The sequence below is a fragment of the Candida pseudojiufengensis genome, assembly GCF_024610245.1.
Source record: "Candida pseudojiufengensis strain CBS 10847 chromosome Unknown scaffold12, whole genome shotgun sequence".
NCBI classification, from domain to species: domain Eukaryota; kingdom Fungi; phylum Ascomycota; class Pichiomycetes; order Serinales; family Debaryomycetaceae; genus Lodderomyces; species Lodderomyces pseudojiufengensis.
In genome coordinates, this window is record NW_026261538.1 from 323,378 (window position 1) to 347,991 (window position 24,614).

General features: G+C 30.0%; 10 protein-coding genes and 1 pseudogene across 11 annotated transcripts; 3 read left to right on the forward strand and 8 right to left on the reverse strand. All coding sequences in view use genetic code 12, as the record gives it.

Moving 5' to 3' along the window:
- Window positions 1-370: 370 nt before the first annotated feature.
- On the reverse strand, window positions 371-1,672 carry KGF55_004727 (annotated as a pseudogene). The gene is made up of 4 exons: window positions 1,337-1,672; window positions 1,220-1,280; window positions 966-1,116; window positions 371-914 (listed from the first exon to the last, which is right to left on the reverse strand). Coding segments are annotated over exons 1-4 (1,092 nt in total).
- Window positions 1,673-3,027: 1,355 nt separating this feature from the next.
- Window positions 3,028-3,603, forward strand: RPL9B (60S ribosomal protein uL6; the record flags this gene model as incomplete). The annotated part of the gene is made up of 1 exon (XM_051759663.1): window positions 3,028-3,603. The coding sequence occupies one exon, from the start codon at window positions 3,028-3,030 to the stop codon at window positions 3,601-3,603; it is 576 nt and encodes a 191-aa protein (XP_051612687.1).
- Window positions 3,604-3,850: 247 nt separating this feature from the next.
- Window positions 3,851-6,007, forward strand: KGF55_004729 (PHA2; the record flags this gene model as incomplete). Its single annotated transcript, XM_051759664.1, has 3 exons — window positions 3,851-3,901; window positions 3,959-4,561; window positions 5,318-6,007. 3 exons carry the CDS (start codon window positions 3,851-3,853, stop codon window positions 6,005-6,007), a joined length of 1,344 nt encoding a protein of 447 aa, XP_051612688.1.
- Window position 6,008: 1 nt separating this feature from the next.
- Window positions 6,009-8,099, reverse strand: APL2 (Apl2p; the record flags this gene model as incomplete). Its single annotated transcript, XM_051759665.1, has 1 exon — window positions 6,009-8,099. One exon carries the CDS (start codon window positions 8,097-8,099, stop codon window positions 6,009-6,011), a length of 2,091 nt encoding a protein of 696 aa, XP_051612689.1.
- A 1,191-nt stretch (window positions 8,100-9,290) lies between these two features.
- Window positions 9,291-10,676, reverse strand: KGF55_004731 (ubiquitin-protein ligase; the record flags this gene model as incomplete). Its single annotated transcript, XM_051759666.1, has 2 exons — window positions 9,291-10,565; window positions 10,635-10,676. The coding sequence occupies 2 exons, from the start codon at window positions 10,674-10,676 to the stop codon at window positions 9,291-9,293; spliced, it is 1,317 nt and encodes a 438-aa protein (XP_051612690.1).
- Window positions 10,677-11,008: 332 nt separating this feature from the next.
- On the reverse strand, window positions 11,009-13,207 carry KGF55_004732 (uncharacterized protein; the record flags this gene model as incomplete). The annotated part of the gene is made up of 1 exon (XM_051759667.1): window positions 11,009-13,207. The coding sequence occupies one exon, from the start codon at window positions 13,205-13,207 to the stop codon at window positions 11,009-11,011; it is 2,199 nt and encodes a 732-aa protein (XP_051612691.1).
- Window positions 13,208-13,616: 409 nt separating this feature from the next.
- KGF55_004733 (uncharacterized protein) lies at window positions 13,617-17,828 on the reverse strand (the record flags this gene model as incomplete). Its single annotated transcript, XM_051759668.1, has 1 exon — window positions 13,617-17,828. One exon carries the CDS (start codon window positions 17,826-17,828, stop codon window positions 13,617-13,619), a length of 4,212 nt encoding a protein of 1,403 aa, XP_051612692.1.
- Window positions 17,829-19,182: 1,354 nt separating this feature from the next.
- OXR1 (Oxr1p) lies at window positions 19,183-20,271 on the reverse strand (the record flags this gene model as incomplete). Its single annotated transcript, XM_051759669.1, has 1 exon — window positions 19,183-20,271. One exon carries the CDS (start codon window positions 20,269-20,271, stop codon window positions 19,183-19,185), a length of 1,089 nt encoding a protein of 362 aa, XP_051612693.1.
- A 274-nt stretch (window positions 20,272-20,545) lies between these two features.
- Window positions 20,546-21,241, reverse strand: DCG1 (Dcg1p; the record flags this gene model as incomplete). Its single annotated transcript, XM_051759670.1, has 1 exon — window positions 20,546-21,241. One exon carries the CDS (start codon window positions 21,239-21,241, stop codon window positions 20,546-20,548), a length of 696 nt encoding a protein of 231 aa, XP_051612694.1.
- A 115-nt stretch (window positions 21,242-21,356) lies between these two features.
- On the forward strand, window positions 21,357-22,883 carry DDC1 (Ddc1p; the record flags this gene model as incomplete). Its single annotated transcript, XM_051759671.1, has 1 exon — window positions 21,357-22,883. One exon carries the CDS (start codon window positions 21,357-21,359, stop codon window positions 22,881-22,883), a length of 1,527 nt encoding a protein of 508 aa, XP_051612695.1.
- A 45-nt stretch (window positions 22,884-22,928) lies between these two features.
- On the reverse strand, window positions 22,929-24,521 carry KGF55_004737 (uncharacterized protein; the record flags this gene model as incomplete). Its single annotated transcript, XM_051759673.1, has 1 exon — window positions 22,929-24,521. The coding sequence occupies one exon, from the start codon at window positions 24,519-24,521 to the stop codon at window positions 22,929-22,931; it is 1,593 nt and encodes a 530-aa protein (XP_051612696.1).
- Window positions 24,522-24,614: the final 93 nt, after the last annotated feature.

The following is a 24,614-nucleotide window of genomic DNA, read 5'->3' on the forward strand; positions in this document are numbered from 1 at the left end:
CAAACTAAGTGTGACTACTAGCCCTGGTTTAGTGGCATATTGAATAATATTTAGAACAATGATAATTAGGTTTAATAAAATAAGATATATAAGCTTAAGAATGGAGAACATACATTCGATCATTTAAAAGACTGTTTTTAAAAGTAGAGTGAAATCTTATACGCTACTGCAAATTTTTTTGACTAAAAATTTTGATCTTATGTAGGTACATTTTAAATTATTATCACCGCTTTCCATACTTTGGATGCTAGAAATAAATATATATTTTAACTTTTAAACACAGAGGTCTATTTGCAGATGCTTTTATTTAATGTAGTTTCGCCAATGAAAGCTCGATTGCAGCAGCTGGATGATACGGTGCTGCCACACATCAATTAGTCTCGTTTGCTTGTTCATCCAAAGTCTTGAAAACGAAAGGTTTTTGATCTTTTGGATATGTAATTCCCAATTCCAAAAGTTTTGCATAAGCTTGTGCAAAATCTTTGAACCAAGCATCTTGATCTTTAGCATACAATTTTGTGTATTTAAGAAAACCATTATCTTGTTTTAAAGTCATATCTGTTGGTAACATCATTAATTCATTTGTTTCGTCATCTTGATATTGCTTGTTTCCATCCCAAGGTGGAGGTCTTACATGCCATTTCTGCATCAAATTTTCATAAAAGTCATTAGTGAATAAATATGCTTGAGGCAGCCATGGTCCATCAAAATTTGAGTAAAGTTTATGACATCTTCCTAATACATGAGCCCCAATTAAAGCTACAGTCTCTTTATCATCCAAGCCCATTCTACTGAAAAATCTTCTCACCATATCTCCTGATTCAATTGTACCCGAAGGGATTCTACCATTTTCAGGTGAATATCCAGAATTGTCATCTACTCTACCTGGTCTCCATTCAATCTTAGGACCAGAGCTACATTAGTTAGTAACTATTGGAGATATTTCTATTTGGAAAAATACATACGCTTCTTGGACACCGCAGACACCAGCTAAAGTCCATAAATCACCTCTTGATATCCATGGGAATTTTATGTGGAACTCAGCCAAAAAGCTTCTGGCATTTTGTAATCCGAAGTTTTCAATATCCATCTCTTCAGGCTGAAATATCATGGTTCCTCCGAAACTACCACCCTTTGTTTTCGTTAGTATATTCCTGATCTAGCCATCGATTATGGTTGTATTCCCAGCCATTTAATTGTTATGAAGAAAATTCGATACATACACTATTATCAGCTTTTGAGTAAGTACCACTTGTATGCCACAGCAATCTGACCAAAGTCTGTTGATAGTTTGTTAGTAAGTTGTTTGCAATTTGGTTTCATAAAAAATACATACTGCATAATATCCATCATTTTGATCAAATTCTAGATTTTCAGATATCTTTGAAGCAATACAATTATAAACCTCTTGATAATCCTTGTATCCTTTTCCCTCTGGAACTTGAGCTATCTTTACATGTGCTCCTGAAGCACCACCTACTGCTGCTTTGGCAAAACCTCTTGATGAATTTTTATTCGGAAAATTTCCTCCATTTTTAGTGTGATAATAAGCACCAGCAGCAATTGCACTTCCTGATACAGCTCCAATTATTGTTTTTGTTGTCGCAGTAAATTTTAACTTCGAGGATAAAACTCTTGCATATTTTCCCACTGAAGGGGCAATTGAAGCCATGTTGTAACAAACTAATTGACTCAAGGTGATTAAGGTATTTTTAATGATAAACACAGTATATTCTTAAAAGAAAATTCAAAAGGAATGTTGACATTGAAATACATTTTACAGGTTAACAGGTGAGTTCTATTATATTATGTTGAATAATTAATTTTGTGCATGAATAATAATATAAAGGTTTCGAACTTATCTTTGATACAAATACAAAATTGCTGTAAATGCAAAATGTGTTAATACAATAGAACGGGTAGAAGAGGTTAAATTTTCAAAATCTTCGAAGAATTTGGAAGAAGTTCCTACTCTCCGTGAAACCAGAAGCAACACGGAAAACTATTGTTTACAGATTATGCAACTATACATTGCTGTTCAATATAGGAAACTGAAAATCAACCACGTTGTAATTTTATTGTCACTCTCATGATTTTGACTTCAATTAGTTACGTCGAATGTTTTGCCAGTAAGAGTAATTCTAAATTCGGCTCTATTTACTTAAAATCCCAAATCACACTTAGGTTAAACTTGTTTATATAATTTGATTTTTTATGTTTTACCTTGCAGTAATTTAATCAAACATGCATAATTGTAAAAGAAATAAAGTAATCAAAAATAAGTCAGGTATAATTGGACCAAATCCAATCTTTTAAATAGGTTCGCAAGGCTCGTAGATCGAGCTCTACAACTACGACTTTCAGCTAGCCGGTCTTGAATCACTCGAATGGTAAATATAACGAGACTTCATGACGAACGTCAAGATATGGCTTTATCAATTGTTAATTTTTAAGTCAATTAATGCGATCTTAAATCTACAGAATGAGATGTTTTTGTCTTGCACTAGTGTCTACCATAAATTTATCATACCTTGTCAGTAGATAAGGAATATCTATGGAAAATAAAAGTTCTGTCTCAAGTGAATTGTTAAGTTCTGAAACTAAAAATTGATTTGTTTTAGACATAAGTGCAACACAGTGCTTGTAGTGCTTATAACTTCAAAGAATCCTTGGTAAACGGAAATATAATAAGCTTAATGTACAGAAGAATTTTGTGGATCTAGGTGTCAATCTACTCAACCACGAAGTTTTACTTTAAAAAATAGTGAAACATTGACATAAAATGTGCCACTTCTGAACATAACATCAAAATTAGATGTGGCTCTAAGTATCGCGCAACAAAATCTAAACTTAATATTATTGCGCAGTCTTACTTAAAAATAATGAAATCAGGGTTGTAAACCTAGCTTACTAAGTTGGTAGCATTATTAACTGAAACAAAAGATTATATTTATAAATTTAATTTGAAAAATTTCATTTTCACGTACATCATAGTCCAACCACTACCAAGAACTCACATCCCATACAATGAAATACATTCAAACTGATCAAATTTTAGATATCCCAGAAGGTGTTTCTGTTGACATCAAAGCCAGAGTTGTCAAAGTTACTGGTCCAAGAGGTGAATTGACTAAAGATTTAAAACATATCGATGTCACTTTTTCGAAAATCTCAAATAGAGCTATCAAAATTACTGTTCACAATGGTGACAGAAAACATGTTGCTGCTTTAAGAACCGTCAAATCATTAATTGCCAATTTAATCACCGGTGTTACTAAAGGTTATAAATACAAAATGAGATTTGTATATGCGCATTTCCCAATTAATGTTAACATTGTTGAAAACGATGGTGCTAAATTTGTTGAAATTAGAAATTTCTTAGGTGAAAAAAGAGTTAGAAATATTAAAATTCAAGATGGTGTTACTATGGAATTATCAAGCACTCAAAAAGATGAATTAGTTGTCACTGGTAACTCATTGGAAGATGTCTCACAAAATTGTGCTGATATTCAACAAATCTGTCGTGTTAGAAACAAAGATATTCGTAAATTCTTAGATGGTATTTATGTTTCAGAAAAAGGTACAATTGTTGAAGATCTTTAGATAAATTGTGTATAGTTCATGGGTTTAATTTTTTTTAATGGGTTTTGCTTTATATATTTTCACTCGTGGATCGTTATAGAGCTCAATAAATGAAAAGCCACCTACGATCACACACCTAATTTCATTGTCGAAATATCTCTAATTTCTCCAGAATTTGCTTCAAATGGTTCAATTCGAATTTTCATATTTAATATATGATTTATTTTAATTGAAATTATTTGTATTTACTTCTTTTACTACTCTACAAATGACTCTTAAAATAGCATTCCTAGGTCCTGAAGGAACATATACACATCAAGTATGTATAAAGGAAAACAAGTATTGTTAAAGAGGTACTAACAGACACTATGTATAGGCTGTTCTACAGCAATTTGGTAATGAAATAGAAATATCACCACAGAACACGATTGGTGAGTGTTTTGATTCGATAAATGCGAAACACGTGGATTATGCTGTGGTACCCTTTGAGAATTCAACAAATGGACAAGTCGTTTTTACATATGATCTTCTTCGAGACTGGTTCTTGGTGAAGAAAAGTAATTTCAAAATAGTTGCAGAACAATTTGTATCTATACATCATAATTTACTATGTAATGGACCAATTGAAAAGATCAATACAATTTACTCACATCCTCAAGTTTGGACTCAAGTGTCTAAGTTTTTATCAACTTTTCCGAATAAAATAAATCGAATAGATACAGATTCTACTTCAAAGGCTGCTGAATTAGTTGCCAGGGGAGAAAGTTCATCAGCAGCGATATCTTCTTTAATGAGTTCAAAATTATACAATCTCAACATAGTAAAAGAAAATATTGAAGATAATTCAAATAATACCACCAGGTTTTTGGTTTTAGGATATGAGAAACCACCCGTATATGATCGAGAGACTAATGACATTATCACATCAATAATGTTGACATTACCCCATGATGATCCAGGTGCATTGTGCGACGTATTAGTCCAATTCAAACAAAATAACGTTAATTTAACATCAATAAATTCAAGACCTTCAAATATAGAACAATGGCAATATGTCTTTTTTATAGAAACAATTGGTGAAATTTCCCAGTCACTACTTACGAATCTAACAAAATCTTGTTTGGATTTAGTAATCTTAGGAGTATTTGATAGAAATTGGAGGTTTAAAAAAAATCATGAACATTAAAAGCATTATATAATTATTTACCAAATTTTTGATAAACCCATTCTGTATTATCTAAAGGACATGCATTTCTAGTTTTTAACCACCTCTTGATACAATGTAAATGAAACGCGTGATTACACATTCCCCAAGCAGCTATACATTCTTCATTACCATTTGCAATTGAATTAGGTTGACATTCGATACAAGGTTCCATCAAATGATTTCTACAAATAGCACAATTTTCGATTTGTATATCTGATTCAGTTAGTATTTGGTTTGAATTTTGTTACTCAATGATACATACCCCAAGACCAAAATGCAACTGCAGTCCATTTCTTTACTTCAAATCTAGGTTTGGATTTTGTTGTTTCTTTTACGACTTCAACGTCTATTACAAAGTTAGTATATAGTTCTAAAACATTCTGATTTATCCATAATCAGCTATCAAAAGTTAAACATACCATCTATGTCCATTCGATCATCATCTGCCATTGTATTACGTTGAATAACACGAAATATTGAATAAAGTTGATTATAAATTTATTTTTTTGTTGCAAATATATTTTTGAGATAAGTAGAGGCAAAATTCAAATAATGTCAACAGGCGAAGATCTAATATCATCGTTATACCCACCACCTCCTCCATATTATAAATTCTTTACAGATGATAATCTAGAAAAATTAAACGAATGGAAGAAAGAAGATAAAGAGGGAACACCACCAGGTGAGCTACGATTTTTGATTCCACCAAAACAACCTGAAGGTTCACAATATAGAGGATATGGTAATATATGGCTGTTTCAAGACAAACTACCGAATTTAAAGGACACTCAATGGCAACAATTATATAATGATGAGAATTTAACATCGGTAACAAAGATTGAGGAACTACATAAGATAATGGATTCGTTATTATTAGCATTTTTAGAATTAATAAGTATACTAAGTGTTGATCCTCAACAATTTGAACCAAAGATAAAAGACATGAGTTTGCTTTTGATCAATTTCAATCATTTACTAAACACATATAGACCTCATCAAAGTAGAGAGAGTCTAATCATGTTATTAAGAAACCAAATATCGAATAAAAATAATGAAATACAAGAAATAGACAAGGTATGTGACGATATTAAAACTAAAATTAGAAATTTATTTGATAAACAAACAGAAGACCTTGATATGGAAGAGATTGAAGATATATCGAAACCAGATGTGAATGTAAACAAGACTGATATAATTGATCAACTATTAAAAACATGAATCAGAACAAATCGAGCAAATCACTATTAGATTTTTTCTCTGTAGGTTTAGAATTAAATAAATTTAAATCATTTAATTCACTCAAAAAATCATTGACACCTCCATTATTAGCCAGTGAATTGTAATCAATTTCTTCATCATCGTCATCATCAAAATTTAATAAATCTTCATTCCTAGAATTTTCAATTATCTTTTGCTCTGCTATATCTTTCAAATCTTCACCTTGATTAAATTCAATAGGAGCTCTAGAATATGCTGATGGATCAATAAATGTCTTGGCTGGTTTATGATAAACAGATGACAAGGTTGATAACTCTTTCATCAATGTCTCAAGTAAATGCGAATTAAACACAGGGATTGTTGATTCAATTGGTGGTAATTTTGCCAATATAATCTTCTTTTGTAAAGCTTCATTTCCTGAAGATAATAATCTCCAGTAAATATATGCTTTATCTCTTACATCAGCGTTTTCACATTCTTTAGTAGCAACATCTAATACTTTTTGTAATAAATCATTATATTGTCCTAATGCTAAGTTGATTTTCACAGTTGTAGTCAAAATATTTAATTGTAAAATAGAATCATAATTCAAAAATTCATTGATTAATGACTCTAATTTAGAATGCAAATTGGAAAAATATTTAGGATATTCACCTAAAATCCAAACAAATCCAGCTAATGCTTCATTTTTGTCTAAAGTAGATGAATGATTTGAAATGATTGGTATGATTAATGATGCAATGTCATTTTTACCAGGGTATCTTCTTAAGGTGTTGGTCAAAACTATCACAGACTCGTTAATAATTAATTCACCTCCTCTTTGATCTATGATATCGTTTAAAAGATTTACTGCTTTAACTACTGATCCACTTAATTTGATTGCAACTGCTCCAATTGATTTAATTGCTTTCGTGACCAATGCTGGTTCGAACTCCATCGAATATTCTCTTAATTCTCCTAACAACAAATCACTATTTGATTCATTTGCTAATCGTATCATTATATCCAACTTTTCTAATTTCAAATATAATGGATCAGAATATTTTATGAAAAATACTCTTAATTCTTTTGATAGAATATTTGGATATTTTTCTAGTATAATTCTAATGTTTTTCAAACCAACATATTGAGCTTCAGGAATTGATGAGCTCACCAATGAAACTAAAGGTGCTGACAGTTTTTTCAAAATTGATTGTCTTTGAGCAGTCACATTTATACTTTCCACGTGACAAAGAATTGCTTTGATGGAACTTAAAACTACAGATGGATTGACATGTTGTAACTGCGGTATTACTCTTTCTATAATATGATTAGCTTCATCTGCTTTTCCTTGAGTACTGTACTCGGTTAATGTAGTCAATATTGTGATTCGACCCCATTCAGTACATTCATTCAAACAAAGTAATAAACTCTTAACAACATCACCATTGATTGTTAATATCTCCAAATTTGGATCTTGATTCATGTCTCTGATTTCGTATAAAGCATTTATAGAATTTGCAATTACCATGGGGTTTGAATCATTTAAAAGTTTCTTCAAATCTTCCAAAAATCCAAATTCAACACACATTTCTGGATTTAAATCAAATAATTTGGCAACACATATTGCAGCTGTTTTCCTAACATAAGGATTTTCATCTTTTAAAGTTCTAGTCAATGGAGTTTCAATATAATCTACCATCTTGGCAACTCTTATACACCCCATTGTTCTAATTGCTAAAGCTCTGATCAATGGATTTGGATCTTCAGTATCTTGAACAAATGTGTTTACAGCTAATATACATAATTCCGGATGAGATTTTGCATAGTTCATAAGGTAAAGATATACTAATTTCTTTTGTTCTAAATCATAAGTGGCGATGTTTTTTAAGACATCAGGAAATAATGATGAGACATCTTTACCAACAGTCATTGCTTGAATTACACGCTGTATAGCATCTTTCCTTTCATGTTTATATTGAGATACTAATCCATTTTTCAATTCAAATGTTTCACCTTTTTTAGGACCCAGTAGGAATTTTCTTAATCTTCTTTCGACAACACTATTTAGTTTGATTAGATTTTTGTTGATTGATTTTTTGTTGATATTCATTTCAAAAGGTCAGGGGATAGATGGTGGTGGTTTGGATTGGTATAATTGAGACTCGATGAATCAAATTTAAAATTATGGTCCATGAACAAGTTGAAAATTGATCACATCAAAACAACGCACAAGTTGAGAGCATTAAATCAAAACATTAATTTTTTTTGACGTAAAACTTTTGGATTGACGCGTCATAGAGAGGTTTTACAACAAGATTTGACAGGATTCAACGATTCTATCATTCAAGACCGTACTGTCTAAATTATAATCGGTGAGTGCTTTGCATACCAATGCTCGATAATCTGGCATACATGTGGAGCCTTTTAGGTTTGGTATATAGAAATGAAAATTATTTGGTTCAATTTTCCGCCTTAATAATGTACAATCCATTAGAACTCAACATAAACAAAGAACACCTCTTACCGAAGACTGGGGATTCTAATGATATTAACACAGCTCGAGGACACAAACTCTATAGACGGCATTATTGTAATTGTTCTGCTTGATGATCAATAATTTGGTTGATATTTCGCAAAAAAAAAACATCAGATATTACTTAGACTACGACTTTATAATTTCTCTCTTATTTAACCAATGAAAAAATGAATGAAATCAATTACAAGAATAATTAATCAAGAACAATACAAAGATGTATGTCAACACATTAACAACAGTTTAGTTCTTAAAAAATGATCAATTTAATACTAACTCTTTACTAGGAATCCACAAAGAATCATTGAATTACAAAGAAGATATCAAAACACACCAAAACCATTATGGTTAAGAGGAAAACAATCAGCTTTATTAGTTTACCCATTTTATGCTTTATTTGCTGTTACCACTGCTATTCCATTATATTACACTGGTAGAGCTATTGCTGGAATTAAAGATACTAAATAAGGAAGAATAAGATGGCTAAAATTTTTTGGGAAATAGCAATACATTTGAAAATATAAGTCTTTTGGAGTTTATTTATTTGATTTTTTATATTTATGAAACCAGTCAATTGATTTAATATACGAAGAAAATTTGCGATCATAGTATTGCAGAGATTAAAAGAAGAAAATCGGAATATTATACTCTAGCAATTTCAATTTTGTATTAAATTTCAAATGTTTGGCAACTTAACCCTTCAGTTACAAACAAAATATTTATCTGACCGTAGTACCCCCATGCAAGTGAATTTTTTCTTTATTATCATCACCAGTAGTCGTCGTTATCATCGTCATCATTGTCATCATCGAAACCATCGTCATCATCAACACCACCATCGTCATAACCAGCACCATCGTCATCTTCGACACCAACATCATCATCGTTATCAAAATAATTTTCGGCGTTATAATCAATGCCGTCATCATCAAAGTCATCATCATCTTCAAAATGTTCAACATCCTCATTATGGAATTCTGTCAAAGCATCAGCTAAATCATTTGATTCATTATCTGAATCTTCATCATATCCTTGCAGTTCTATATCTCTACTTTCATCATGATCTTCATTACCTGAATCATCATTTATTTGTAATCTTGAAAAACTATCATCACCATGCATATTTTGACTTTCATTATCATCATCACTATAAATATCATTTCTTACTTGTAATTCTTCATCTGTGTCACTTATATATATGACATGCAGTCTTGTATTTGAATGTCTTGCACTTTCAAATCCATCCCAATCTGAATATTGATTTTCTTCATTTGAATCTTCATCATCATTTTCTCCATTACTATCAGATGTCCATATCGTTATTGGTCGATTTTCATTATTATTTTCATCATCATCTTCATCATCGTCATCTTCATGAAAATTAAATTGATCACTATCATCATGTTCATCTCCATTATCATTCATTTCTAGCCAAATTTCTTCAGCTGTTCTTGAATCTATAAAACTATCATCTGAATCATAATGATTACCTTCTGCAATACCTCTAACATCTTGATAAAATTCATCATCTTCGTCATCATCATCATCATCTTCATCTTCACTAGAATCACCATCTTCATCATCACTATTTCTGAATCTACAACCACAATGTAAACAAACAGTACCATGAGCTTCCCAATTACAATTGCCACATCTAGGTACTCCATCTGAATTATCTAACATTGTAAAAGTATAATTATGAAATAATTCACCAAATATTGATTTATCTTTAGAATGAGATTCATAAGTTGCATATCCTTCAATTTGACGTTTTTGTAAACTTGAATCTAATTTTGAATCAATTATAATTTCAATCATATTTTTACAAATTTCATCTAATTGTAAATTAAGTGTTGGTTTATATTTAATTTTATGACGACATGTAGGACAATTAATTTTATTTTTGAACCATTGATGTAGACAATCATAACAAAATGTATGACCACATTCTGCTGTCATTGGAGCTATCATAACTTCAGAGCATATCGAACATTCAATTGAATTTGTGATTTTTGATAATAAATTTGAAGTTAATGCTGTATCCTAAATAAGTACAATCAAGTTAGTAAAAATAACATTTAATATTGGTATATTAATTGATTTATTGCATACTAGTTGGTTCCATGATATAGTATTCGGTATTAGATCATTCATTGTTCTTTTAAAAGATTTGTTAATAAAGTGGTTGTAAATATAAAATATTAAATATGGGGAATTGATTTATATTATTATTATACATACTAAGATGGTAATACTAAGATAAAAAAAATAAATTAATATACAGTACGTAATCGTGTTTTTTTCACCACTTTGAAACTAACTTATCAATAGATTACCCATACATATAACAGGTATCACTAGATTTTATTTTGTTAAAGAATCTGTGTATACAGGAAATAAGTGTATATTTTACGTTATGTTTTGAAAGAATTTATTTGCCATCATTACTTACTCGTTATCATTATCATTGTCGTTTCTATACAGTGTTATTTACAATTATTTGTAGTTTGTTTCCATTTCGTCAATATATTAATTGTTTGTTCAATTAATATAGGAATTTTTTCTTCATCAGTTTTTAAAATTAATCTTATTTCACCAATGAAAGACCTTAATTTTTTAACACATTTCCAACCTAATTCTATTTCATTTTGATTTAATTTAGAATGTTTTTTACGTAAATTATTTGCAATCATATTTTCAATATAAATTGATTGAGTTAATAAATAAGGACTTAAATATATTTGATTTAATGGGAAAGTATCAATAATTTCAATCATTTTTTTAAAATTTTTTAATTTAAAATATAATCTCATTTCCATTATAAATTTTAACATTTTATTTTTATCATTTAAATTATAATTATCAATTGAATTAATTAAATATTTTGCTTCTTCATTTAATTCAAAATTAATTAACATTCTAATAAAATAAAATTTATGACTATCATTTAAAGAATTTTTATTTGAATTAAAATATTGTTTTAAATGTTCTTTATTTAAACTTGGATGTTTTAAAGATCTTAATTCTAATGTTTTTTGATTTTTCCAATTATACTGTCTAGTTTTTAAAAACATACTTTTAATATATAATCTATCTTCTAAATCTCCCATACGAAAAGTATCTAATACTTCTTTAAAATCAGGGTATACTCCTTGTTGTAAAAGTACTGGAAAACCTTGATCAATTCTAAACCTAACTTGTTCTTCATTTTTTATTCTTGAACCTTTAAATTTAATTTCTGACCAATTCTTGTATTTTCTAACATTTAGTGGTAATTTTAAATGATATGGATAAAATTGTGATGAAAGTTTAGTAATTTTGAAAAAATTTGGTTTATTTAACCAAGTATTCAAAGTTTCAATAAATGATGGAGAAAATCTTGAATATGAATATATAAAAGTTTTAACAATTGATAATAAATATTTATTTTTATAAGGAATTTGATCAATACTATTTTCAATTAATTTTAAAAGTGGTATAAATTGATCATGTCTTTCATAATAATTTAAAAGCAGTTCAAAAAACAGAATTGGAACTTTATCATCAATTTTATCTTTATATAATCGGATAATATAATTTACATGTTCCAAATCTGAATATTTTACCATAAATTGTAACCAATGATTTGAAAATTCTTCTAAATTTTTTGGATCATTTGGCATTATATTCTCAATTATATTATAATCATCATCAGTGAAGTTCTTTTTTAAAGATGTAAATTCTCTATTAATTATTTCATTTTGTATTAAAACACTTCGTACTAAATAATGTTGTCCATAATTTCTATTAATTGATCTTTTAAATTCTTTTATTTCATGATAAGTTCCAAATTTATAAAATTGGTAAAGTAATAAAGCAATCAGTTCTGGTTTTGGTGGTTCTGTTTTTGGAGAATTAACCCATAATTGATACATATAAAAAATATTTTCAAAAAGACATCCATGTAATATTAATTGATCTACTAAGGTATGAAATAAATTTGAAGATAATTGGTATTGAGTGGAGATGATGATTTTTTGATAAAATGATTTAAATATTTCAATTTCATAATTTACAATGAATGAATTTAGTAAGTATGTGATTGCACTTTCATCTGGATGAGGAATGCTAAGATATGATTCCACGACTTTTTCGGGGTTATTGTTATGATAATGTATCCATAGTTGGTAGGATTCTAAATTTTTTTGAAATTTGGGTAGTCTATTTACAAGATCTTGAGTGAAGTTTATTGAAGTTTTAGCCAAATCGAGATCAGCATCAAGTAACATTGAATCCTTATGTAAAGATAAGGGTAAATTTTTGATTAAACCACAATTCTGCAGAACGCACGTTACTTCAAGATTGAGTACATATGTCACTTCTTCAAAAGTTAACTCATCACATTTTTGAAGTATTTGGTCGTAACATTTATTTTGTAGTAATAGTTTCAAATGTTGAAAGTCTTTATGCTCTTGTTCTTGATGTACAGGCAATTGTAATTCATGATTTTTTTTGGCTGTTAAATTTTTAATAGGCTTTATGATCCATCCAAGGTAATTTGAAGTTGAAGTTGATGATAAACGCGTATTATAAATTTGAGGTAGTTGTAAATCATTAAAAATTCGGTAATTCCATCGTATTCGTTCAGTGATTTTTTGAATCAAAAATAGTCGTTGTTTGTATGTAACCAAATGCCGTATTATCATTGTCGTGTTATGCTTGAGAATGAAGGGTCAGTTATCTCATTATTGTAGATTCTTTGGTTTGAAATCGTTGCCTAAATCGAAAGAATAATTTTTGCAATAAAAATCACCATAAGATTTCTGAAATAAAATTAAGTTTGAGCTTGACGTAGGTAGCGCAATTTGAAACACGACAAAAAAATTTTGCAAAAATTAGACAAAGAATCTTCTACAAGTTATTCGAATTGAATAATAATGATATGTATTGTCTACTTAAACGAAATATATAAAAGCTTTGGGTATCAAATAAGTATATAACCGAATAAAAATTGTTAAGCAAGTAATGAAATTAAAAATATGCAAAGTGAATAAATGCTAAATGCTAAATGCTAAATGAGTATATAAAAAATAATGCTAAATTGAACTAACCAGTTCAAATAAATATTAATGCAATGACTGTACCAAGTCCCAAAATGATACCAAAAAAGGAATATTTTGATTGAGATGCTAAACCTTCTGAAATTATAATTGGTGAAGTTGAATTTTCAAAAACAAGACTTGTAGATTGAATTATTGATGAATCAATTTCATTATTTCTAATTTGATTTTTATTTTTATTTTTATTTTGATGATGTTTAGCTAAAATAAAATTAAGTTTGGTTGTAGTTAAAGGACAATATGTTGTATAAGCAGTTTCAGTTTCATAATCTGTTATAGTCACAATAGTTACACCAGTTTGAGTAGTATGAGTATGACATCCATTATCAGCACATGAGGTAATTGTAACTTCGGTTGTTTCTTTAGCTACTTCAGTAGTGGTAAGTGTAATAATTGTTTCATCTGATCCAGTTGTTGGAAGGGTAGAATATGTTTCAATTGAAGATACTAAAGTGGAACTAATTTGAGATGTTGTAAAAGATGATGATGGTAAAATATAAGATGATGATATTATGTCATTAGTTGATGATAATGGTTCGCTGTAAGATGAACTTGAAATAGCGAGTGATGATGATGATGATGAGCTAAATTCAGATGGGACTAGTTCTGATGATGAAGATTTGGTTTCAACAATTGAAGAAGCATGAGATTCCGATTCTAATGTAGTTGATGAAAGTGATTCGATATTTGAACTAGATGAATCATAAATTGTGGTTAATGTATCAGATGTGAATGAATGAGATGAAGATAAATCAGATAATGATGATGAGGTTATTTCATGAGCAGAAGATTCCAAAGTTGAACTAGTCAATTGAGATGATGATGAAGTACTAAATGATTCTAATTCTGAACTTGACGAAGAAGTACTAAATGACTCTAATTCTGAACTTGATGATGAAGTACTAAATGATTCTAATTCTGAACTCGATGATGGTATGAATGATTCTACTTCTGAGCTTGTTGATGGTATAAATGATGAATAATCAGTAGTTGATGATAATGAAATTGATGAGCTGGAGCTGGAATCAGTAATTTCTGAGGATAATTCACTTGATGAAGTAGCTAATATAGTTGTTTCAGTAGATGTTAATGGACAGTAAGTTGTAAATACAGTGACTATATCCGATTCAGTAATTGTAGCTATTGTTACACCAGTAGTTACTTGAGTTTCACTACAACCTTGCTCACCACAATAAGTTGTTGTTAAAATAGTTGTAGATTCAGCTGTATGAGTTACGAAACTTGTTGACCATTCAGTTGACCATACTTTACTTTTTGATTTTGATTTAGATAATGAGGTAGATGGTATAGTTGATAAAGTTGAAGCACTTGAAGTTTCAGTTGATGATAATGATGTAGTTAATGCACTTGATGATGATGCCGGAGTGGATAAGCTTGATGAAGATGAGGAAACAGAAACTGGGGTTGATGAAGATGATTCAATCACTTGACTTGATGATGGGATTTCAACACTTGAGCTTGATGTAAATGAAGATGATACAACGACTGAACTAGATATTGATTCATCTATTGAGCTTGATGGTAATAATAATGATGATGATGATGATTCAGTATCGATATTTGATGATGTAATTGATGAAGTGCTAGTAATTGAACTGGAAGATGATTCTTCGGTAACGATTGATGTTATTGAAGAAGGTAAAACTGACGAGCTAATGATTGATTCAATATTGGAGTTTGTTGTTGACTCAGAAACAATTAAAGTAGATGAGGTTTCAGGATTTGAGCTGGATGACAGTGATGAAAGTGTGACAAATGAACTAGTTATTGATTCAACAATTGATTCAGATCCAGAAGAAGATACAGCAAATGAGCTAGTGGATGAAGATTCAGTGATTAAATCTGATGAAGTTGAGGGAGATGCAACAAATGAACTTGATTCTGATTTAAAACTTGAGTGTGAGTTTGATGAACTGAAAGGAATTGAGCTTGATGAAGATGTTTCAACAGTTACACTTGATGAAGATGTTTCAACAGTTACACTTGATGCCAATGATGATTCAGTAACAAATGAAGACAATGATGATTCAGCAGTTGAAATTGATGATGATGATGATGATGATGATGATGATGTCTCAATGAATGAATTTGAGGATGCTAAAGATGAGGAAATAAATGAACTAGTTTCAGATCCAGCAGTTGAGTCTGATGACAATGAAGATGATATACCGAATGAACTTGAAGAATATTCAACAATTGAGCTTGATATTGATGATTCTATGAATGAACTTGATGATAATTCTGTAACTGATTCTGATGTTGATGAAAGAATTATTAAGTCTGATGAATAAATTGAAGAAGTTGGAACTCCAACAGATGATGAGAATGAATTAGTAGATGATGAATCAAAAGTTATAGTTGATGATGAGATTGAGTCTGTAGTAGATGCAGCAGTAGCTGAAAATGAACTAGCGTCAGATAATATTGATGATGAAGTAAAAAATATAGTTGTTTCAGTAGATGTTAATGGACAGTAAGTTGTGAATACAGTGACTATATCCGATTCAGTAATTGTAGCTATTGTTACACCGGTAGTTACGTGAGTTTTAGTACATCCTTGTTCACCACAGTAAGTAGTTGTTAAAATGGCAGTTGAAGTAGCTGTATGAGTGATATAACTTATTATTCCATCAGTTGGCAAGTCTTTGGTAGCAGTTGAAGTTGAAGTTGAAGCTGAGTTGGTAATTGTTGAACTAAATTCTGAAACTAATGAACTAGTTCCTGAAACTGATGAACTAATTGAAGTTGGTGAAGTTGTTGATGATAATAAAATTGTTGTAGTAGTTGGTAAAATTGAGCTATGAGGAACATTTGAAGATGTAATAACAATAGTTTCGGTAGAAGTTAATGGACAAAAAGTTGTATAAATGGTTTTGATATTATCTATTGTTGTAGTCAAAGTTGTGACCCCGGTTTCTTCAAGTGTAGTTGAACATTGACCATTTTCACATTGAGTTTTGGTAACAGTATGAGTAGATTCAGCAGTATGAATGGATGATGTGGTATAAGTAGTTGTAAAACCTGAAGATATAATTGGTATTTCTTCTCCTTTAGTAGTGGTAGTAGTAGCACCAGATTCAGCATCAGTTAAAGTTGACTCATAACTTGTTTCTTGTGTAGTTGTTAAAGGAACTAATGATGTAGTCGGAATTTCAGTAGTCTCTCCATTTGTAGCAGTAATGGTGATAGTAATTATTTCGACACCAGTTGGTTGAATAGTAGTTGAGCAAGCACCATTTGAATCACATGAAGAAGTTGTTATTAATGTAGTTGATTGACTTGGAACTTTGGTAGTAGTTGACAAAGTGGAAGATTCCGATTCACCTTTTTCTTGATCAGTGACTGATGTAGTAGAAGCTGCATTATCATTTTCAGTAGTAGTTAATGTGAATGTTTCAACAGAAGTCAATGGACAAAAGGTAGTATATATGGTTTCAATATTATGAATAGTTGTAGTGAATTTTGTAACACCAGTTTCTTTCAAAGAAGTTGAACATCCTCCATCATTATCACAGCTTGTAATTGTTAAAGTGTGTGTATTTTCAGCAGTATGAGTGGAAAAGGAAGTTAATGTTGAGGTATAACCAGGTTTTGTAATTGTGGAGATAGAAGAATCAGTTGAAGTTGTTTCAATTGAAGTTGTATCACCATCAGTAGCAGTTGAATCATATGTTATAACTTTAGTAGATGTCAAAGGAACCAATGAAGTAGTTGAAGTCTCTGAAGTTTCCCCATTTGAAGCAGTTATGGTAATGGTAATGATATTAACACCCGTAGATTGAACAGCAGTTGAGCACTTTCCATTAGCATCACATGAAGACGATGTAATCAAAGTAGTTGATTGAGCTGGTACTTCAGAAGTAATGGTTGTAATAGCAGGAGTTGATGATGTAGTAGTAATTAAAGTAGTTGATTCAGTATTATCTAAATTTGAAGAAGAACCATTTGGTAAGACTGTAGTTTCTAATGAATCAGTAGATGATAATGAAGATGCAAAGGAAGGTAAAGTTTCAGTAATTGAACTAAAATCTTGTGAATATGAACAATAAGGAATATATGAAATTGAAGTGACGGTTGTTGTTTTAATACAATGATCTGGACACTTATCATTATTTCTTTTGAAAAATGAAGCAGCAAATATTGATGGAGTAATTGTTGCAATAGCAAATAAATGATCAATCCTCATGACTTAGTTTCAGTGATTTATTTTTGAAAATTTTGAAAGTTATAATAGAATCATGACAATTACCAAAAAATTGAGGAATTATTATGAGTTTTATATATTCAAAAGTAATCACATAATCTCTAAAGTAACACGCTAATTCTGTTGAATTAAATAACTTATTTTTTATTCACTGATTCTGAAACAAGCTCTTGCATAATCTAAAACAATTTGTATAAGGAATAGTCCTTTGGTTGTCGAGTAGAACTCGATAATCAATCAAATAATAAACTTTGAAACATTTCAAATAGAATATTCCATTAATATTTGTATTGTTAAAAAAAAGATCTGCATATTTTTTAGTTGAAAGTTGTAATATGAAACATTTGAAACATGTTAATATTTAAATTTATATCATTGAAACAAAATTTATTATATAGTCTAATGCATTCAATTTAATTTAAATATAGAAATTATCTGATTTTGTGTTCTTGAAGCTATATTGTGCAGGAATTTATAAGCAGATAAATATTTCATATTTGGTAGTGTTTTAAGATTTTGATAATAATAATTTATTATAATTCAATGCTTATGATTTACTTGAAATTCTATATAGTCGGTCAACAACTTTGAAAATTTCATCTTTCATATTTCCGAATATTAATATTATTGAAGAAACTTGCTCTAACCAAAGTCTAAAATGATGTCCTAAATTTTAACGTAATTTGGTACTTGCAAAAATTCATATTATAGTTGATTACACGAAAGAGCATTATAGAAATCCACAAAATTCACTATCTAATGACTAATGTTTTCAAATATATAGATGACGTTTCGATTCTGTAGTCATTGCTATAGAAAATAATAATAAAATTTTGTAGTGTCTTCAAAAGTTTGAGTTTGTTTTATAATAAAATATTATTTTTAATCTGAAACACTTGAATTTTATTTTTTTCTTGAACTAAAAAGCTTAATTTCAATTTTTAGTAACTTGACAGAAGTAACAAAAAGAAAAAAAAATATCAGGAATTATTGAATGAATAAATCACTTTTTGACAACTTTGTATTTCGAAATATCATCCCCTTTCGTAAAATTTTGTCTAAATTACTTGATTATTATTTTCAAAAATTGAAATTACAATAGAAGAGGAGTGTTTCATGTTCCGGGTATTGTATCGTTGAAATTTAGTTTGATAGAGGTAAACAAGCCAAACAAAAGCGGTTGTACTTCTAAGTCTATAGGAATTACTCCAAATTGCATGCAAAATACAGGGTATTGTAGAGCCATTCATTTTTCAGTCGGTGCTAAAAGAATCAAAAAAGCTCGTGTTAGAGAGGAGATTATCATTATTTATGCAAATACGTTAATTCATTTAAATTATTCAAGGCTTCCGATTCTCCATACTTCTAGATTTAAAATTTTGAACAGACCAAATTTTGTGTCTTGTCCTTCAATAGAATTTAATGCTTCATTTCCAAAAGTCTCACATGCATAACTGACACCTTTACATAATGATTTATCAATAAACAATCCATTTTGACCCTGAGATGAACCAATAGCAATAAAATCATGATTCGAATAAATAATGTTATCATTGATACCAGTGTACATGAAAGCTTTAAATCTAGTTTCATGCTTACTGTGTTTACTTGTATTTTTAGACGTTTCTACCTTATTATGATTCAATTTAGAAGGATCATACCTTTCACATTTCCATAAAAAACATTCACCATTTCCATAATATCTTTTATGATCCATTGGCTTTAGATTTTCGTTTAAAAAAGCTCCGAATTTTGAATTATTTTCATCTTTTATTATCAAAACATAACCTTGTGGCCGCTTTGGTTGTATTGATGTATACTTTGAAGTATTATTAGTCACCATCATTTTATTAACTATTGATTCACCATATCCTTTCTCAAATTTTTTTCTTTTATGATATTCTGCTAATTGATGCTCTGGTCTTGAATTTCTGTATAATGTATTTAATGATATTCCATGTTGGTTTAAAGAGTATACTAGATCCCATGAATCAAACAATTGTAATCTTGCTGGTAATAAATTCCGTATATTATTTGCTAATTCTTGATCTATCAATCTGTGTTTTGAATTTGGTTTATATCCATTAAGTATAATCGGTGGTAATGGAGGTAGTCCGCCCAGCAGACTAGTTGAGCTAGATGATGACACTAATGATGACGATGACGTATTTCGACTTGAACTTCCAACTAAATTTTTCAAAAATGATGTCCTTGTTTTGAGCACCTTTTTTTGCGATTCAAGATTCTTATCATCTGTCAAATCTTCTTTTGAGTCTATATCTTCAATTGCCTTCTCCAGTAACTCAGGATTATCATCCAAGTGTGCCTCTGATTTCTCATTTATCGATTTTTGATTATTTGAATCATCAACATCGATAGGTTGCTCCTCATCCTTTGATAAAGATTTTCTAAATAAAAAAGACATATCTTGATATAATTGAATTATTAAAAGATTCAAAATCTAAGGCTTCAGATCAAAGGATAGTCTGAACTTTGTTCCGTTTCTTCTTCTTATTTCCTTATCGATCAATTTTGTGATCCCAAATATTGATAAATCATTTCTTTAAATCATCATTGCGCATTATTATTAGACAAAAAGGTTAGGTAGAAAATTAATTCTACTATCTACTTAACTGATTATTAGATACAAATAAATATAAGATTTACAAATCTAGATCGAGCCTATTTACATGACTATATCATATTTGTTCATTGAACCTTATCAAACCGGTCAAGAATTCAGTAGCAATTTTGCAACTGTCAATGAAATAAATGCCTGGAAAGTCAATTGATAACTTTGAGTCTAAACCTGCCATTCCTGCACAACCTAATAAAACACAATTTATATGATCATTTGAATACAAATCATTCAAAATGTAATTGAGTTTAGTTTTAATCTCACCATATTGTTTTTCATCCGCTAAATTTGTTACATTAATATCTAATCCAATAGTTTTTTGAAATCTATCTTTAGGGAATTCTTTTAAACCAAAGAAATCGACTATACCACTATCTAGTATTGGTTCCCATTCTTTTGTACTTGTTAAAATGAACAGCTTTTTGACATTAGGGTTCAGTAAAGTATATAGTAATGTAGCTTGCATAATTCCCATGACAGGTTTTTTACTTAATTCACTCAATGATTTGATCAATGGATGATCTGAGTAGCAACAAACCATAAATCCATCATAATCCTTCAGTATGTCACTCTCCTTAATGTCGTTCAAAACTATTTCTTCAGACAATTTTGATGTCTCATTGCCTGTAATTTCTTTTGGTGCACTGGAAGGAGCAGTATAAAACGATAATTCAACACCTTTTGGAACTTTTAGTATATCTTTCAAATTGTTGGTGACCTTCACTGAACTATTTGGATTTATAATTAGAATTTTCATCGTAATGTAGTTATTATTCTTTATTTATAACAATATCTTTAAAATTTGTTGCAAAAAAATAAAAACTTCGAGATTCGATCTGAATAATTAAGTAATATATACAAACATATATCTTATGGGATTTGATGCCATCATTGATAACAATAAACACAAGTTAATATGGTGCAGATCGATATCTACGTTGTCAACCATATCGGAAGCAATTAATTTTACTATAAAAAAGAATTCAATCTCGTTATCAGCAATCAATGTTGCAAGAACTTCACATGGGGAAATAATATTCAAAGATTCGTTTTTCAGTACTTTTGAAGTTGGTTTCAATGATATTTTGCCAGATGGATTCGTGAAGGATGTAAATCAAGAAGACCGATCGTATTCTTTCATGATCAATTCCAAACATTTAGCCACATTGTTTAAAAACTTAGATTCAAATAGTATGAAATACATCAACTTAAAAATACATTGGTCAAAATCATCACCAAATAACTTAAAGTATAAACTTTTGATTGAAATATTAAACAAAAAAATGATTTTGAAAAAATATCAAACTGGTTATTTGCCAATTACGAGGAAAGAAATTAAAATTGCATCAGATTACAAGGAACAATTTTATAAACAAGAAGAAAATGAGGCGATTATAGCACCCCGTGATAAAATTTATCATATGATGATTGATTTGATAATTCCTAAACAATTCTTAGAAATGGTTCCTTCTGCTGCTGAAGATTTTAAAATTGATATCAAGAATGAGAAAGTTCTGTTTGGTGGATATACAAAAGCTATTGTTAAAGATAGAGATTATATCAAACAACCAATGGCAGTTACAGTGACAATTAGTCTTGACGAGCTAGCTGATAGCAACTTGATAGTTCCTGAATCTGATGGGGGACCATTACGTCAATTAGTCAATTTTGGAATGAAAGATTTCAAAAATTTTTTAAATTTAATTGGTTATTTTACTTCTTCAGCTTCATCTTATGCTGAACAATTTGACGAAGAATATGCAACATTGGGAAATCAAACGGATTACTTTCATGTATACTTTAGAGAACCAGGCGATCCAATATTATTTGATTTACAGAATTATCAACATGTCGACGTACAATTTATTCAAATCACAGCAGGCGACAAGTCATTAAATCACGAAAATGAGAAGGAAATTGATCCACAAGCTGTTAGAAGACATTTATCTTTGGAAGCTCCAGTTATACATAAAGTTGACAAGCTACCCATCGATATTCCAAAAGAGGTTGATGCTGAACCCGGATATGGTACAGAGCATAATGAAGATAATGATGGTGGTGAATTTGGTTCTAGAGATTCTTCACAAGAAGAAGCTTCTATGAGAAAGTTCACATTTGGGAGATTACCAAATGATAATGGTAAAAGCAAATTGAGTAAGGAGAATTTAGCTAGAAGAGAGGGCAGTGATGGATTTTTGTATTCAGATTTGAATGAAGATGTGGTAACATATACCAATACAAGAGAAACCAAGATGAAGGAATATGATAGAGGAGCAGAAACGGAATATAGTGATTCCGAAGAAGAATTTGAAGGGCCACAGATAAAGCGGAGATTACTCGATACACAGGACGAGTTAGGTCCAACACAAGCTGGTGAAAAAGTTGAATCAATATTTTAAATTGTACGAATGAAATGAATTTAATATCTATCTAACATTATGGAGTCATATGTTGTAAGTTCTTCCAGTAGTATCGGTTTTCTCTCCATAATTAACATGACCACTCCATGGTAGATCTTTATCAGAATAAGTCTTTGCAGGTAATTTGAAGGGCATACGAATAAATGTACTATTTTGTTCCTCAACATTCTCATCCTTTAGATAGGATGGCCTCAATAATGTGCCTTCTTCTGGAGTTACTAAAACACCTAATTCGTAACTGCTAACCTCATATTGACTTGGATCATCATTTTTAAATGCATTTCCTTTCTTGCTACCCCAAGCTTGTTTAGATAAATTATGACTTCCCATATAGCACCACTTCAAAGTTTTCCAATCATCACCATTATCACACATATATAATTTAACATGAGGTACAACTTTCTCCCTTCCAGTAATTATTGATGTTCCACTTGAGTTCCATTTTCGTAAGTAAGGTCGTATAGCTTGATTGAAATAGTTTTTATGAACAAAAGATTTTGTATAATTGAAATGTATTGCTTGACCTGCCATGAATCCAACATTACTTTGCGCAACCTCATCTACTGTAGGAAATACTATACTTGGGGTGTAATTATTTTCATGTTGATGCGTTTTGATACTATCCTTCCCAGGTTGAAGCAATTTGAATTCTTGAAATTTTGAAAAAATTAATGGGCATAACAAATGAGTGAATATACCAGCTGTGGCCCATTTCTCTGTTGAAAAAGGATATGATATGGCGGAAACTTGCGCTAACACATTATAATGTTTTTCTTTGTCTGAATTTTGGATCAATAAATTGTTGCGTTTTAGTACATCATATAAGCTCCCATATCCATAATGCCGGCCAGAATCATTCAAGTCATAGGAGCCAGGTGCTGATGCTATTAAATCGACATTTATACCCAGGAAATCATATTCATCAAGTCGACTTGATAACTCGTCAATTCTTGATTTATTATATTTTTTCAAGTAACTTAATAAATCTAATTTAAACCTTGAGCTTTTTGTACCTTGGGTGGAACCTTTCTTCAATCTACCTGATCTCCATACCATTTGAGTTAATCCACCAAAATCTAATCTTGTTATGTTTGCCGACATGATTACAATTTCAACCGTATCATTTTCAAAAAAGTTAATCATCATTTTGGAATGATGCGTGCCAAATCTATTTGGAATATTCGCTACGACCTCCAGAATATTGAATTTCAGCTTTATAAATTCTGTTTCATCAAATTCAGGATCTAACAATCTGCTACCTGTTATGAATACAATCTTTTTCTTTTTATTTGTGAAGCTGGAATCCAAAAATGTTAAAAAGAAGGGTAAATCCACATTGAAATTAAATTGGAATGTTTCGACTAAGGACTTTGAGCCGATTAGATCTTGTATTCTAACTGTTTCCTGATTAACATGCTTCAATTCATTCTCCGGATAACTTGGGTTGTAAAGCAATTTAATAGGAGATGGAACAATTTTTCCAGGTATAGTAGGTAAAGGTTGATGATCTTCCGAGTCAGATGAGTTTATTTCTATCACCGAATTATCTTTCTTTTGTTTCTTTGCCCAATGGTCTGATGCCGCTTTGAATGCTTCAGATGTTCTTTTCAAACTCATCGAGTGATTTGGATATGAAGATTTGAGAGTTGATCTTGAAAACAACTTTATTTCTCTAAATCGGATTGACAATTCTTTGTAAAAGCTTAATGC